This window comes from Rana temporaria, chromosome 3 (genome assembly GCF_905171775.1).
Source record: "Rana temporaria chromosome 3, aRanTem1.1, whole genome shotgun sequence".
Lineage (NCBI taxonomy): Eukaryota > Metazoa > Chordata > Amphibia > Anura > Ranidae > Rana > Rana temporaria.
Window position 1 is genome coordinate 245,357,520 of NC_053491.1, and position 17,364 is coordinate 245,374,883.

General features: G+C 44.6%; 1 protein-coding gene across 1 annotated transcript in view; it reads left to right on the top strand.

Annotated features, from left to right (window-relative positions):
* The window catches only part of CREBRF (CREB3 regulatory factor), a 75,415-nt gene that overhangs the window by 41,435 nt on the left and 16,616 nt on the right, over positions 1-17,364 (top strand). Inside the window, exons 4-5 of the mRNA XM_040344548.1 lie at positions 5,689-6,811; positions 10,210-10,404. Coding sequence (XP_040200482.1) covers positions 5,689-6,811; positions 10,210-10,404 — 1,318 coding nt within the window. The remainder of the gene's footprint in view (positions 1-5,688; positions 6,812-10,209; positions 10,405-17,364) is intronic.

Sequence of the window (17,364 nt, forward strand, 5' to 3'; positions counted from 1 at the left end):
CATAAAGGCGTAGAGTTTGACTGCGGTTGCCTAATGTAACAAGGGGTTTCACATAACCTAAGGGCTGTAGTAGTTCCTTGCTGTAGGTTTGTAATGTGAGATTTGTAGGTTAGAGTGGTAGGGACAGACCCAATGTCTTTAAATCAGTCCATGAAATGACAGACACAGCCCCCCTGTATCAACATCCATTGAGACACGGCAACCATTGAGTGTGACATCCACTTTTATCGCAGTACTCCCAGCTATCCGAAACAGTCCAACATGCTGGACACAGGTCTCCTCATCAGAGCTGGAGCCGTTCTTGTCAGTTTTCACATCAAATGTCTGTTTACGTATGACATTTATATGACCAGTCTTTCCACAAAGAAAACAAACGACACCCTTGAACTTGCAAGCAGTTGCACTGTAAGTAGTGTTACCACGACGGTAGCAAGTCGGTATCCTGAAGACAGAAGAATTAGGGTGGCGAGGTTTAGGCTGATTTGGTGTCGGGTGATAGCAGTGTGGAATATTTCCTCTCCCTGGCTTGCAGGAGTTTCAGGTGGTGCCTTCAGCAGGGTGACGTCCCTTGTAGCCAACTCCATGACCATAGCAAGGTCAGTGGCTTTCGTCAGAGTCAAGTCGGGTTCTGTGAGTAAACGTTTCTGTATGGCTGGGACGCAGAGTCCCATGACAAACATGTCGCAGAGAGCCGTCTGCAGGTAGTCTCCAAACTGACAAGTGGCAGCAAGTTTAAATAAAGCAATGATATACTGTAGAATTTAAACCGCTCTGCAATTTCTAACGGCTTTGGGTTGTAGTGCTCATGTAGCTTCTGCGTGGCTCCTCCCCCCGTACGCGTTACGTCCCTTCAGCGCTGGGCAGGTAAACACACTGGACGTCTCGCTGTGGAAAATTTACATAGGTTGATAGGTTGCCATAGACACTATCAGACACCCGGAAACATACGGCCAATAATGGCACATGTATCTTCTATGAAACTTGACAAATCGGGTATAGAAAAGGAGGGAGAGGACATAATCCTATATCAGTCGCCATAGTATATTGGAAACAATTAAAAAAAAAATAGAAACCAGAAAGTACAAAGCTAACCCCTTATGCAGACTGGTCAATGACTGAAAAAAAGGAAAAAATTGGGAATATGAATACATACATAAACCGGAGGAGCAAACGAAAAAAAAGATCCGGTAAATTATAAACAATACCTCATACTTTAAATATAGCTATTGTGCTCCCGGGAAAGGAGTGAATCATAGATTAACCCCTTAGGTATATATAAAAACAATGCACATCCAATAAAGACCAAAAGTTTGGACACACCTTCTCATTCAAAGAGTTTTCTTTATTTTCATGACTATGAAAATTGTAGATTCACACTGAAGGCATCAAAACTATGAATTAACACATGTGGAATTATACCTATCAAAAAAGTGTGAAACAACTGAAAATATATTTCATATTCTAGGTTCTTCAAAGTAGCCACCTTTTGCAGCAGACACATCTCTAGAACTGTTAGGAGAAGACTGTGTGAATCAGGCCTTCATGGTAGAATATCTGCTAGGAAACCACTGCTAAAGAAAGGCAACAAGCAGAAGAGACTTGTTTGGGCTAAAGAACACAAGGAATGGACATTAGACCAGTGGAAATCTGTGCTTTGGTCTGATGAGTCCAAACTTGAGATCTTTGGTTCCAACCCCCGTGTAACAGTTTGGGTTTGGAGATAGTAGGTGGATCTATCATCCCAGGGGCTATACTATCCCTCAGAGATGGTGCCTTTCTATGAGTAAACTGAGGGCGGTCGGGAAGGGTAGGGCCTAAAATCGCATCGCCCTTTAAGATAGGCCAATGTTTGGCTACTATCTTCTCAAATTTGCACTATGGCTACACTGTATTGTATACTGTGTACACCACCAAAAAGTAGTAGCAACTGCACTACAGCTGCACTGTATTGTCTACACCACCAGACGTGTAGTAGCAACTGTACTACGGCTGCACTGTATTGTGTACACCACCAGAAAAGTAGTAGCAACTGTACTACGGCTGCACTGTATTGTGTACACCACCAGAAAAGTAATAGCAATGGCACTATGGCTGCACTGTTTTGTGAACACCACCAGAAACGTAGTAGCAACTGTACTACGGCTGCACTGTATTGTGTACAGCACCAGAAGTGTAGTAGTAACTGCACTACGGCTGCACTTTATTGTGTACTGTGTACACCACCAGAAGTGTAGTAGAAACAGTACACCACGGAATGCACTGTAGATATAGGCTACACTGGATGCAGAGTGTGTGTGTGTGTGTGTGTGTGTGTGTGTGTGTATATGTATATAGATTGAGATATTATATACATACACTAGACTGACTGACTGTGTGTGTGTGAGATAAATATAAATATATATATATATATATATATATATATATATATATATATATATATATATATATATATATATATAATCTCAAATACACTGCCACTAACTGAATAACTTGCCTGCTTAATCTAAATCAAGCTATCTCTCCGTCCACACCAACATCACTACACAGGGCTGCCATCTAGGCAGCCTTATATAGAGTGGGGTGTGGACTTGGTCCCTCTGAGCCATGATTATGGCTCTTAGCAGAGGGTGCTGGGATTGGCCAAAGCATGCAAGTCAGGTGCATCTTTTGGCCAATCATCATACAGCAATGCACTGCGAACTCGCAGTGCATTATGTGGCGTTCCGCGGCACTCTAATTTGCTGTGAACACCCCATAATGTTCGTTCTTCGGCGAACGGGCAAACACCTGATGTTCCAGTCAAACTTATGTTCAACCGAAACATCGAGCTCATCCCTATTTGTTAGGGAAACTAGGTGGAACCCAGGGTAGCTGTACCCAATTAGGGGTTGTCCAACCCACAGCCCACGGGCCATTAATGCGATCCAACACAATCGTAAAGTTACCTATAAAAAATTGTATTTATTTTTTTTCTGTAAAATTGCATTTGCACTTACTGAGCGCATGCGAACAAATATGCAATTGGCAGTCTCCCTTTACTAGACTTTTATGCTGCATGTGCTTGCGCAAGTGTAAGCGCATTTTTACCAAAAAACCCCCCTCCCAAAAAAAAAAATCAACATTTGTAAGAAAGTTTTTTTACGATTTTGTGTTGGGCCACATTATTTTCCCAAGGAAAAATCTTCCACTCGTCACAATCGGGCCTTATTCATGTCATCAGTTTTACCTATATTTGTGAGCAACTATTGTCGAGGATGAAGCACATGAATGGCAAAATTAGAACCTAAATATCTGTTGAGCACCTTGAGAATGGCTACTACATTCATCGAATGATATTGATGCGTTAGTTTATCAAAAACAGAGTCCAATGTCACACTAGTCTTATGTTGCCCTCCTTTACTTTTATAATAAAAAATATTACAAACAAAATTAAGTTTTGTACTTGGGTACATGATCTATATCGGTGATTGTTACCTTGTCATCTGCCTGACTTTTTCTTCCCATACGCTATCTTTATTGTTAGTGTATCTTACAAAAGTGAGTACACCCCTCAAATTTTTGTAAATATTTTTTTCATGTGACAACACTGAAGAAATTACCCTTTTGCTGCAATGTAAAGTAGTGAGTGTACAGCTTGTATAAACAGTGTAAATTTGCTGTCCCCTCAAAATAACTCAACATACAGCCATTAATGTCTAAACCACTGCCAATAAAAGTGAGTACACCCCTAAGTGAAAATGTGTGTTAAATTTGGTGTTATCGCTCTCACTATCTCATACTGGTCACTGGAGGTTCAACATGACACCTCATGGAAAGCACTCTGAGGATCCGAAAAAAAGAATTGTTGCTCTACATGAAGATGGCCTAGGCTATAAAAAGATTTCGAAGACCCTGAAACTGAGCTGCAGTGCATTGGACACGACCATACAACAGTTTAACAGGACAGGTTTCACTCAGAACAGGCCTCGCCATGGTCGACCAAAGAAGTTGAGTGCACATGCTTGGCGTCATATCTAGAGGTTGTCTTTGGGAAATAAACGTATGAGTACTGCTAGCATTGCTGCAGAAGTTGAAGGGGTGGAGGGTCAGCCTGTTAGTGCTCAGACCATACGCTGCACACTGCATCAAATTGGTCTGCATGGCTGTCATCCCAGAAGGAAGCCTCCTCTAAAGATGATGCACAAGAAAGCCCGCGTACAGTTTGCAAGACAAGTGGCTTAAGGACATGGATTACTGGAACCATGTCCTGTGGACTGATGAGTCCATGATAAATGTATTTGGTTCAGATGGTGTCAAGCGTCGGTGGCAGTAACCAGGTACAAAGACAAGTGTGTCTTCCCTAAAGTCAAGCATGGTGGTGGGAGTATCATGGTCTGGGGCTGCATGAGTGCTGCTGGCACTGGGGAGCTACAGTTCATTGAGGGAACCATGAATGCCAACATGTACTGTGACATATGGAAGCAGGGCATGATCCCCCTCCCTTTGAAGTCTGGGCCGCAGGGCAGTATTTCAACATGATGACCCCAAACTCCAAGACAACCACTGCCTTGCTAAAGAAGCTGAGGGTAAAGGTGATGGACTGGCCAAGCATGTCCCCAGACCTAAACCCTATTGAGCATCTGTGGGGAATCCTCAAACTGAGGGTGGAGAAGCGCAAGGTCTTTAACATTCACCATCTCTGTGATGTCGTCATGGAGGAGTGGAAGAGTACTCCAGTGGCAACCTGTGAACTCCATGCCCAAGAGGGATAAGGCAGTGCTGGAAAATAATGGTGGCAAATCAAAATATTGACACTTTGGGCCCAATTTAGACATTTGCACTCACTTTTGTTGCCAGCAGTTTAGACATTAATGGCTGTGTGAGTTATTTTGAGGGGACGGAAAATTTACACTGTTATGCAAGCTTCATTCAATCAAAAATGTAATTTTTTTTTTTTTTGTTTTTTTGTTCAAAGTCTCAGCATAGGTATGATGCTATTTCTTTCATATTTACACATTCTTTTAGGCCAGATACTGTAGTAATTCTCTCCCTATACCTTTTGGCTCAGAGACGTGAGAGTTTGGGTTCTCTTACACTGAAGCTGCAACGTTTGTCCACCCTTCCTCTCCCCTTGCCCATTTACAGAATGCTTCATATTCTCGTTCTGTGAATGTGCAAGGGGAGGGAGCTTGCACTTCCTGAGACCTAAAGTGATTGTTGGCGATCACCTTGTAAAATAACAAGTTCAGTTTAAATTAGAAATGAAAGGCAAAACATTTTGTATATAGCTAAAAAAAAAAACATACCCTCCCCCATTTTTTTTTTTTTTAAGTGATCACATTTGTTCTCCGCTGCATAACAGCTGGGGGAGGAAAGGCAGCAGTATGTTCCCAGTGAAAGGCTGTGCGGGGGGGGGGGATTGGGGGCTGTCAGGACAAGTCTAATTATTGGAGGAGAGCACACTGAGTTTCCAACACATCTAGAGAGCTGACAACCATGTGTTCTCCTGCTTAGTGTGGTCGGTTTTTGATAGGAAAGCAGAGAGACTGACAGGAATTTCATTTTTTTAAAGTGCAAAACCTTTAACGTTTTTGTACTATCTGTTTTTGATTGTCAATAGGCACTTTTCTGAATAAAATTATAAATGTATACAAAGCCATATTGATGCACTTCAATCTATATTGTTTTTTTTTTTTTTTTTCTGAACAGGACAGAGAACTGGGATACCAACAAAGCCCAGCAGAGAATTTTCTGTTGTTGGAGGAGTGCAAAGACTTTGAAATTTTTGACTCATTTACTGGTATCCTTGGAAACAGTCCACCCTTAACATCTCACTGGGAGCAGTGGGACACATATTGTGAGGATCTGACCAAGTACACAAAGCTAACTAGTTGTGATATATGGGGAACAAAAGAAGTGGATTATCTTGGTCTTGATGACTTTTCAAGTCCCTATCAGGATGAAGAAGTTATCAGTAAAACCCCCACTCTTGCTCAGCTAAACAGTGAGGACTCTCAGTCAGTTGCAGACTCTTTTAGCTACACGGAAGGTTTCTTTGGAGGTAAAGCCACGTTTTTTCCAGGAAAGAAGGTGGCATCGGGAAGGGTGGCTGCTCCGGTTTGTTCATCTAAGACTGCCTCTGTCATCGAAGTGCCATCCCCTGACTGCTCCCAAAAAGCTGCCAAGACAGCAGCAAGTACCCAAATGGTAGCAAAGACTAATATTTCTTGTGATGAGAAAATGAATATCCATGGAGAGTGCAAGGACTATGTAAAAAAGGCTAAGGTTAAGATCAGCTCAGCACTTCCAAGCCGACCAACAAGCACTGTGGTTGCCATAGATGCAGCCAAGGAAAATACTTGTTTTTGTGGTGCTGTAGCCAAAAAGCAGGAAAGGACAATTGAAGAGCCCTCCATTGGCCGAAGAAGTTGTGCCATTTTGCCTTTCATAGAGACTCAAAAGCTTTTCTGTCCTCCGCAGAATGTGGCCACAATTGGGGTTGTGGAAGCTAGTGTTACTGTTTTAGCTTCTGTGTCTGATCCCTCACAAAAGAAAGAGGAGCACAACTATTCACTTTTCATCTCAGAGGGGCTTACCGAATCGGCCATCAAGACAGATAGCCAGCAGGACAATGAGGACGAGGATATTGATTTAGATGAAGAAGAACATGATGAAGGATTTGGTAGTGAACACGAACTTTCTGAGAATGAAGAGGAGGAGGAGGAGGAAGAAGAGGAAGAGGAGGAGGAGGAGGAAGAAGAGGAGGAAGAGGAAGAAGATGACGACAATGAAGATGACAAAGATGATATCAGTGATACCTTCTCAGAGCCAGGTATGTTCTCTCTATCGTAGATATAAAGATATGAGGCTTGTGACTGTTACATATGTAAATATGTCAGGTTTCCAGTCCTTTGGCTGCATATATAAAAACATTGTTTGAACAAGAAAGTCAAACCAAAAAGGACTACATATAATGGAAGAACTTGATTGGATGGGGAACAATGTTATAGAAACTTGGCTGCAGTGCGGTTCACCACCTATAGGGTATATTTAGACCAGCAAAGCAGCCTACACATACCGACAATAAAGAGAAAATATACAAAACACATAATTCTATATAATATATTTTTTCTTTATTGTCGGTATGTGTAGGCTGCTTTGCTGGTCTAAATATAACCTATAGGTGGTGAACCGCACTGCAGCCAATGTTCTATAACATTGTTCCCCATCCAATCAAGTTCTTCCATTATATGTAAAACTTTTACTATATTTAATAGATTTTTCTACTTTTGAATAATTATTTATTCAGTTGATTTTCCTTATAGTCCTTCTTTTTGGTTTGACTTTCTTGTTCAAACAATTTTTTTATATGTTCTCTCTATCAAATGTCAGGCAAATATTGCCACACATCACACATGGTTAAAGGGAATCTGTGCTGAGAGAAATAAAGAAGCTACCACTGTATCCTTGCAACCTCTCTTTCTGAAAACATTTGTTTCCTAGCTGCCATACTGATAAAATTCTTCAGTACGTTTTCTAAATTTCTCACTCAAAATAAGTTTGCAAATAAGAAGTTCCAGTTTTACTGCTTGAATGCTTGCACCAAGCCCCTGGTACTGGGAGTGTGTATGTTAAAGCGGAGATCCGCCAAAAAATAAATATTAAAAGCCAGCAGCTACAAATACTGCAGCTACTGACTTTTAATAAATGGATACTTACCTATCCAGGGTGCCCGCTATGTTGGCAGCCGAAGCCGAGCAATCGCTTGGCTCTCAGCTGCCCCCTCCGCCATCCTCGTGAGGGAATCGTGAAGTGAAGTGTTGCGACTTCACTTCCCAGTTTCCTACTGCACATGCGCGAGTCACGCTGCGTGACCTCACTGGTCCCCGCTCTCTGTCTTCTGGGACCAGTGTGTTTGCCAGAAGACAGCAGGGGGGCGTGACTCCCGCGGGAGTCTATGCCCGGAAGGGGGTGCAAATACCTGTACAGGCATACCTCACTTTTAAGTACACAATGGGACCAGAGCATGTATGTAAAATGAAAATGTACTTAAAGTAAAACAATACCTTTTATCACTTCTAGGGTGTAGTGGGGGGTCAGGGGCTGTAGTGGGGGTGTCAGGAGCTGTAGTTGAGGTCTCAGGGGCACACTGGAACAGGGTGGGCTATGCTCTGGGAGCTTCAACTTCTTCTACTGGGGCTGCAAAATGTCTGTACAGTACTTGTAAGGCACCTTACATACACTCACGGGCAGGGCTCAAGTCCTGCGGGAACGCGTGGTAACAGAGTTCCTGCACTTTTTTCACAGCAGGAACTCGGTTCCCTTTGCAGGACTAGAGCAGCCGAGCCGCCCGAGCCAATCCTTCACTAAGCGGCGTTGCCCAGCTCGAGTCACTGTCAGGGGCAGGCAAACCTTAGTAATCTTTTATGTTACTGGCCGCTTCCTGTATATTGATTCATCGGGTAGTGTGCGGGTATTTCGTCACTTCCTTGCACTTGCCGCACTGTCTCCTGGGAGCTTTTGTCATTGTTCCCAGGAGACATTGTGGAGGTCTGCCGCGAGTTATCGCGGGATTTAGAAAGAACTTGCTTCTTTCTAAATCCCGTGACAACTCGCGGCAGACATAAAGGATTACTAAGATACAGTGGATCGAAAAAAAAAAAAAACATGCGGTTTAGTAATTATGCATATGAGCGTATCTTTTTTTTTTTTTTTGGGTGGGGGAGTCGATCTTGGGTGGAAGTTCCCACACTTTTTTCCCCAGGACTTGACCCCTGCTCACGGGTATGTCCTTACTCGTGAGTGTATGTAAAGTGAGTGTACTTAAAGCTGGGTGGGCCTGTATTATACAGGTATCTGCACCCCCCTCCCCCCCTGAAAGGTGCCAAATGTGACACCGGAGGGGGGGAGGGTTCCGAAAACTTTTTGTGTGGACCTCCGCTTTAAAGAGTATGACGGCCAGTAGTAGCAACCTCTATTTTTCCCAGCACTGGAAAACACCGAAGGGCTTCTATCTATGCGGAGTAATATTTTGCAGTATTCGTTTTATTTTAGATGAAGGTGTATAAAAGAGACTGATATATATCGTGAAGTAACATTTACAGCTCTTTCTTGGATTTACTTAAAACCCTGGTAACAAAACGCCAGGTAAATTGCAAATAGACAATTTAAATCAATATAATATAGTACAAATCTTTGCATTGATTCCCATCCTCGTATAATTTACCACTCTACTTGTTTTGTCTTGTTATATGGTGTTTTACGCAAAGTATGACCTTGAGTTGTAAGTTGTCTTCTGTATCATGTCAAATTTTAAGTAGTATTAAACCCAAAAGCAAACATTTATTATGTTACACTTACCTTCCTGATCCTTATGCTGCATACACACCATCACTTTATGTGATGAAAAACAACGACATTTTCTGTGAAGTAAAAAACGACGTTTTTGAAACTTCAATTTTCAAAGACGAAGTTGCCTACACACCATCGTTTTTCTCACAATGCTCTAGCAAAGCGAGGTTACGGTCACCATGTTTTTCCATTGAAGCTCGCTTCATAACTAGCTTCTGGGCATGCGCGGGTGTAAAAACGTTGTTTTAAACGTCGTTTTTTGCTACACACTGTCAATTTCTGTGAAGTAAAAAACGACGTTTTGAAAAACGACACATAAAATTGAAGCATGTTTTCCCCCACACACGGTCATTTAAAGTGATGTTTTTAAAAACGTCGTTTTTTTTCATCACATAAAGTGATGGTGTGTATGCGGCATAAGAGCGGTTATAAACCGCTAGGTGCTTTAAAAAAAAGAAAAAATAATCCTTTTTTTTTTTTTTTCAGATCTGCAAGGTAAAGCCATAATGTACTAGTATGAATTGCATACTAGCACATTATGTGAAACTTGCCTGAAAATAAAGCATTTTGGCATTGACTCTGGCTGTGTGAGTGGCCAGAGCCGCGATGATGTCACTCCTGCGCATTTGCGGATGAGACATGATTTACGGCACAGGATTCTGAAGAAGCGGCCTGTGCAACCCGACCATTCCTTCAGAGCGCATTCGTGTTGGTCACTGTAACCTATGATTGTTGTCCTTTTTACAGCATGCGCTAGGAAATCAGAGTGACTTCCATGAACGACACTTTTGCATTTTCTTAATCTAATTATCTAATCTATATTCTTCTGCCTCCATGTTGGATTAACATTCTTTTATGAATATGAAATTAACATTTTAGGTTATGAAAATGATTCTGTTGAAGATTTGAAAGGAATAACTGCCGTGTCATCGAGGAAAAGAGGAAAGCGAAGGTATTTCTGGGAATATAGCGAGCAATTAATGCCTTCTCAACAGGAAGGGATGCTGAGACCGTCCGAATGGGACAGAGACACGCTTCCCAGTAATATGTACCAGAAGAATGGCCTGCATCACGGTACTTTTAATATTTTACTACCTTTCTGCTACCTTTGCCAATTTCCCCATTCACTAAATGTTCTATATTACTTTCTAATAACTGTACAGAATAGGACATTAAAGGGGGGTGATCCAGTGAAAATCCAGCTATTTCAGGTACAGGTTAGATACTGAACACTAAAGATTAATCTATTTTAATCTTCACATCTGCTTCAAAATAAAAAAAGAGTAATTAAAAAAAAACATGGTATTTTATTGGCTGCTAGGTTGACATACAGGACCTACGTAGACTATATATATATATATATATATATATATATTACAGTTTTTGCTTTAAGAGGACAGTTTTTTTTTTTTTTTTTTTTTCTGTCCTCATTAAAGTGATTGTAAAAGTTTTTTTTATTTAATTTTTTTTCTATAAAAATAACAAACATGTTATACTTGCCTGCCCTGTGCATCGGATTTGTACAGAGCAGCCCAGATCCTCCTCTTCTCGAGTGCCTCTTCTGTCATCTACGCAGCTTGCTATGGGGGCACCCGAGCCGAGTCACAGCTCCGTGTATCCATTCAGACACGAGGCCACAGCCTGGCCCACCCCCTCTCTGTCCTGATTGGCTGGTTGACTGACTTTGATAGCAGCGGGTACCAATGGCGCCGCTGCTGTGTCTTAGCTAATCAGGAGGGAGAGTCTCGGGTGGCCGAGACACTCGTGTACATCGCTGGACAGAGATGGGGCTCCGGTAAGTATGAGGGGGGCTGCTGCACACAGAAGGCTTTTTATCTTAATGCATTAAGATAAAAAACTTTCTGACTTTACAAAAACACCTGTGTATAGCATAAGCCTATGTAGCCATGTGTACATCAGGTGTTTATATCATGATTTTAGAAGCAACATTTTGAGGTATAAAAAAAAAAAACTGCACTAAAGCTGAATTATGAGCATAATTTATGAGCATAATTTTATGTAAATGAATTACATTGGTCAGAATAAATATTCCCGGCAGGGGAAAGCTATTTTTCTTTATCGTACATCACGGGACACAGAGTCTATTAATTACTAAGTGGGTTATATTCCACCTTCAGGTGCTGGACACTGGTGTAATCAATTAGACAGGAAGTTCCCTCCCTATATAACCCCTCCCATACTGGGAGAACCTCAGTTTTTTTCACCAGTGTCTTAGGTGTTGGTCACGTTTGAAGAAAGCTGTGCTTATGGGTCCTTTGGGGCTAAGGCAAGCTGGAAAAGACCGCATCCGTCCAAGGTGCTTCATAGCCAAAGTGGACGGTACCCGGGCCTCAGTACGAAGAACGAGGTTTAGCCTATAATGCCTCTCTGCGGAGGGCTGGATCCTGGGTTCCAGTACTTTTGGTCAGTTTCAAGGACCAAATGTTTTTTCTGCTGCCAGGGTGCTATATAGGTCCAGGGGAGTGGTGTTCCTGCTCATGGACCCCGGTCCCTGAAGGTCTTAGACAATACCCACGGTGAAGGGTGAAGATTGGGTCTTCTGCAAACCATGCGACATGGAAGGTAAGGGGAAGTACCTGCGGAACTTGGTTCGACAGGAGGTCTTCCATAAGGGGCTATTGGGTCTTGCCTGTAATGCATGTGTGCCTGGGCAAAGAAACCACTATCTGTTGAGACAGTATAGCTGTAGTACCCATAGATCTCCCCTTGAGGGTGCTGGTACCTCTAAGTCCTATGCTGAAAAAAAAAAAAAAGATTGTCTTCCATGTGTCTTATCTGTTTTCCACCACTAGAGGCAGTAAAGAGACATACCTGGTGTTTCACTTACCATGCTCTCCAGGAACGAAAGCTCAGTGTTAGCCGGTCTATTGTGCGGCTAACTTCCTCTGGTTCAGGCTCTGCCATAGTTGTGTGGGGGAGTCCCTCGTAGTCCGGGTCCATGGCGCTCCTTGGGGGATCTCTCTCTCCCCCCGCCTCCACCATTTCCCTAAGTGCGCGAGGGGGGGGCGTGCTTTGTAGGCAGGGGGACGATGTGGTTGCCGCTGGCACATGCGCACGTGCTCGCCGGCTCATGATGCAGGGCGGGCCCTTCAAAAAGCCCAGACGTCAGAGCTCTGTCAAGCCAGAGGGACACAGCAGCTTGGGACACGTAAGCACCTCATGTGTGTTGGATACTGACGTATCTAAGATGCCTACTCAGCATCTAGCTGTGCAGATTAGCAGGCATTGGGGTGGATTCAAGAAGCAATTGCGCCTGTGTAACCATAGGTTACACAGCGCAATTGCTTACTTGCCCCGGCGTAACGAGTGCTCCTGATTCAGGAACCTCGTTACGCCGACTGCAGCCTAAGACCTGCGCGGCATAAGGCTCTTATGCCCGCATATCTTAGGCTGCATTCTTGCGATGGCCGCTAGGTGGCGTTCCCGTTGTGCTCAGCGTATAGTATGCAAATTGCATACTAACACCGATTCACAACGTTGCGCGAGTCCTGCGTACGCAATTTACATCGTTTCCGTACGGCGGTTTTTGCGTAAGGCTGAACAAATATATATACAAATATATTGTGCTAAACTTGTTACAATGTGATGTGATAAAAATAGATAAATGGTGATACTTAAGGCAGCCGACACACCAATGGACAAAAGGCAAAAAAGTAAAAAGAAAAAATGCAGCGCCAAAATTAGAAGATCCACCAATCAAGGTAGTTCTAAAATGTGAGTGACTTCTGGGATGGATCTCACATCCACTCCCAGATCTAGATGCAAAAAACACTGTGCCAAAAGGAAAAATCAAATATAGCAGAGTGGCTGTGTACATAAAAATGTTGTGAATCAAAACACTAAATAGAGAAAAACAATCAATTGAGTGTGCTGAAATCAAATACAGCCAGAGAGTCCAGTCCCATATGTGCATACGGATGGTCTTGTTAAATCACATATATGTGTAAAGGTGTTTAGTTCCCTCTGTTAGACCCATCAAATCTCCAGGCAGGTATTCCTTGGCTTATAAATAAGGTTAAATACTCTTACCGGATGATGTTGACCCACAGGGAGGGCGATTGGCCCACACAAGCCTTTGGGATCCACCCACCGTATGGTGAGCTGTGGGTCAACATCATCCGATAAAGAGTATTTAACCTTATTTATAAGCCAAGGAATACCTGCCTGGAGATTTGATGGGTCTAACAGAGGATGCACAGTTGCTGGTGCACATTGCTAACGCCAACAGCTATATCGCATGATTGCGGAAACGTGCGTCTGCAGAGGATAACTTCCTCTTTACCAGTCCGCATGTTTGCAAAAAATACATGATTTTGGAATGTTCAAAATGCATGTGGGGCAAAAACAAGTAACAGAACATGTTTTATTGTTGATCACATAAAGATACATGTTTCTGTCTGTATGGGTTTACGTGTTTTTTACATAGTCGCATAAGGATGCTTGGTCACATTAAAGCACTTAAGTTGCACAGAGAAGTTTTATCTGCACAGAAATGCCTAGAATCGCATAAAAATGCTTGATTGCATAAAGATGCTGGATCACACAAGGTTGCCTGATCACACGACTCCTTGATTACCCAAGGAGATCAGGGTCACACAGAGAGGCTTGTTTTTGCAGTAATGCCTAGAATTGCTTGAGTGCATAAACATGCTGGATCACACATGGTTGCCTGATCACCCGAGTCCTTGATTACCCAAGGATACTTGATTACATAGAGAGGGTTGTTTTCACAGAAATGTCTAAAGTCGCATTAAAATGCTTGATTGCATAAAGATGCTGGATCCGCACAGTAGTGTTTAAAATGCCTAAGATGTTTGATCGCATGAAAAATGCTGAATCGCATAAGGATGCATGATTGCTTAGAGTTGCTTGTTTGCTTTGATTTTGCATGGTTGCTTTAATGAGGCATGATAATTTAAGTTTCCTTAATTATACAGGATTCCTTGTGTTCACATAGGAATATGTGTCTGTATACATGTTGCGCAATGTTGCATAACACGTTCATAACGCATGCTTGCTTGCAAGATGCTCGTTTCATAGCACACATGCTATATGTATGCGTGTATACAGCGCACCCTTTTTTATGTTTTGCCTAAAACATATTTATAATATTTCATGCTTCCATGAATGCACACTTCCATAAGGCCTATGGCTTTAACACTTGCCACATACACATATGGGGAGCCATTTGCATATGTATTTATTTACATGGGACTGCAGAGGTTGTCTGCGTTTTGCAGGGGAACAGCACTGTCTCCAGTTGGTGGTCTTGCCCCTTGGGTTAGCCACCGTGCCCGGGTTGACAGGGTGCTAGGGCCCACCTCTAGCAGGTCTAAAGGCCCAGGGTATAGCAGTAATGACATACCGAGGCAAACTCCTGCTGATGGATCAGTCAGTAGCATGGCTGGACCTAAGGGTGTCCAGCATGGTCAAGTATCTAGAACTCCTGGGTTAGAATCCCAGTCTAAAGGTACATTCTTTCATTTGGCAAGAAGCTTGGAATGTTTGGGACACAGCCCAAAAAGGAGAGTTTTTTTTTTTGGCCTCCGACAAGATCATCGCTATGAGAAAGATGGTCTATGTGGTCAAGGCAAGGAACAGTTCCTTACATTTGCCTTTTGCTTAAGGTTCTAGGGAAGATGGTGGCTTCATTCAAAGTAGGGTTGTCCCGATACCGAGCATTTGCCTGAGTACAGTCAGGGTGATCAGTGCGGTGGGGGAGTTACAAGCACGGATCACCGCTGACTGTCCTTGTATCCTCCTCCATTCCGCTGCTGTACCCCTCCATGTCCCCCTCCATGCTGCCGCCGTGTCCCCCCCATGCTGCTGTCATGTCCCCCTCCATCCTGCTGCCGTGTCCCCCCTCTGTGCTGCCTCCGTGCCCCCCCTCCTGCTGCCATGTCCTCCCTCTGTGCTACCGCCGTGTCCCCCCATGCTGCCGTTATGTCCCCCTCTGTCCTGCTGCCGTGTCCTCCCTCTGTCCTGCTGCCGTGTCCTCCCTCTGTCCTGCTGCCGTGTCCTCCCTCTGTCCTGCTGCCGTGTCCTCCCTCTGTCCTGCTGCCGTGTCCTCCCTCTGTCCTGCTGCCGTGTCCTCCCTCTGTCCTGCTGCCGTGTCCTCCCTCTGTCCTGCTGCCGTGTCCTCCCTCTGTCCTGCTGCCGTGTCCTTCCTCTGTCCTGCTGCCGTGTCCTTCCTCTGTCCTGCTGCCGTGTCCTCCCTCTGTCCTGCTGCCGTGTCCTCCCTCTGTCCTGCTGCCGTGTCCTCCCTCTGTCCTGCTGCCGTGTCCTCCCTCTGTCCTGCTGCCGTGTCCTCCCTCTGTCCTGCTGCCGTGTCCTCCCTCTGTCCTGCTGCCGTGTCCTCCCTCTGTCCTGCTGCCGTGTCCTCCCTCTGTCCTGCTGCCGTGTCCTCCCTCTGTCCTGCTGCCGTGTCCTCCCTCTGTCCTGCTGCCGTGTCCTCCCTCTGTCCTGCTGCCGTGTCCTCCCTCTGTCCTGCTGCCGTGTCCTCCCTCTGTCCTGCTGCCGTGTCCTCCCTCTGTCCTGCTGCCGTGTCCTCCCTCTGTCCTGCTGCCGTGTCCTCCCTCTGTCCTGCTGCCGTGTCCTCCCTCTGTCCTGCTGCCGTGTCCTCCCTCTGTCCTGCTGCCGTGTCCTCCCTCTGTCCTGCTGCCGTGTCCTCCCTCTGTCCTGCTGCCGTGTCCTCCCTCTGTCCTGCTGCCGTGTCCTCCCTCTGTCCTGCTGCCGTGTCCTCCCTCTGTCCTGCTGCCGTGTCCTCCCTCTGTCCTGCTGCCGTGTCCTCCCTCTGTCCTGCTGCCGTGTCCTCCCTCTGTCCTGCTGCCGTGTCCTCCCTCTGTCCTGCTGCCGTGTCCTCCCTCTGTCCTGCTGCCGTGTCCTCCCTCTGTCCTGCTGCCGTGTCCTCCCTCTGTCCTGCTGCCGTGTCCTCCCTCTGTCCTGCTGCCGTGTCCTCCCTCTGTCCTGCTGCCGTGTCCTCCCTCCGTCCTGCTGCCGCCATGTCCCCCCATGCTGCCGTCATGTCCCCCTCCCTCCGTGTCCCCCCTCCGTTCTCCTCCTCCACCCCCCTCGATCTGCCAGGATGGAGAGCGGTGGCTCCTACCTTTTCCGAATGTACAGAGTCAGTGATCACTGACTCTGTCCATTCATATAACTTAAACATTGTAACCTGTTTACAATGTTTGTTTATGAATGGAGAGAAGTTGCTGTCTTCTCTCATTTCATTTTCAGCGCAGCTGAGGCTGATGAGAAAGGGATTGGGGAATCTGTGTCCCTATTCCCTTTCCCTGTCTCAGAGGGGAGATGTCAGGGGTCTGTTAAGACCCCTGATATCTCACCAAAGCCCCCCAACAGGGCTGATAAAATAAAAAAGGAATTGCAATAAATAATAAAAAAATGAATTGTAAAAAAATCACACCGACACTGTCCACCCCCCCCCCCCCCACTCCCCTTAAAAAAATAAAGCCTTGTTTAAAAAAATAAATAAAATACTGACACATGTGCCACTGTCACATTAGATTTAAAAAAAAGTATCGGTAATCGGTATTACTTCGGTGAATACTTGATAAAAAGTATCGGTCCTAAAAAAGTGGTATCGGGACAACCCTAATTCAAAGCAGTTCCCTATGCTCAGTTTAATTCAAGGCTGATATAAACATTATTCTGTCGGCCTGGAACGAGTGGATCCTAACCTGGCATTATCCGGAGAGTCTGGTCCCAGGAATATGCTGTAATTTCAGTTGATGGTTTTTAACCAAAAGATTGGCAGAAAGAAAGATCCTTCATGCCCGTTACCTGGGAGGTGGCGGCTACGAAAGGCTGGCCTCTAGAGATAGAGGCCAGGCATGGAAGAGACCACTGCCCAGGGGAAGTGGTCAAGCTCCAAGTGAGCCGTATCCGTCAGCATTCTAGAGCTACTGATGGAGCATCTGGCTTAAGGTCCTGGACGTTTAGGTTGAAGGATTGTTCTGTCAGAGTACAATCCGACAATGCCACACTAATGATTACTTT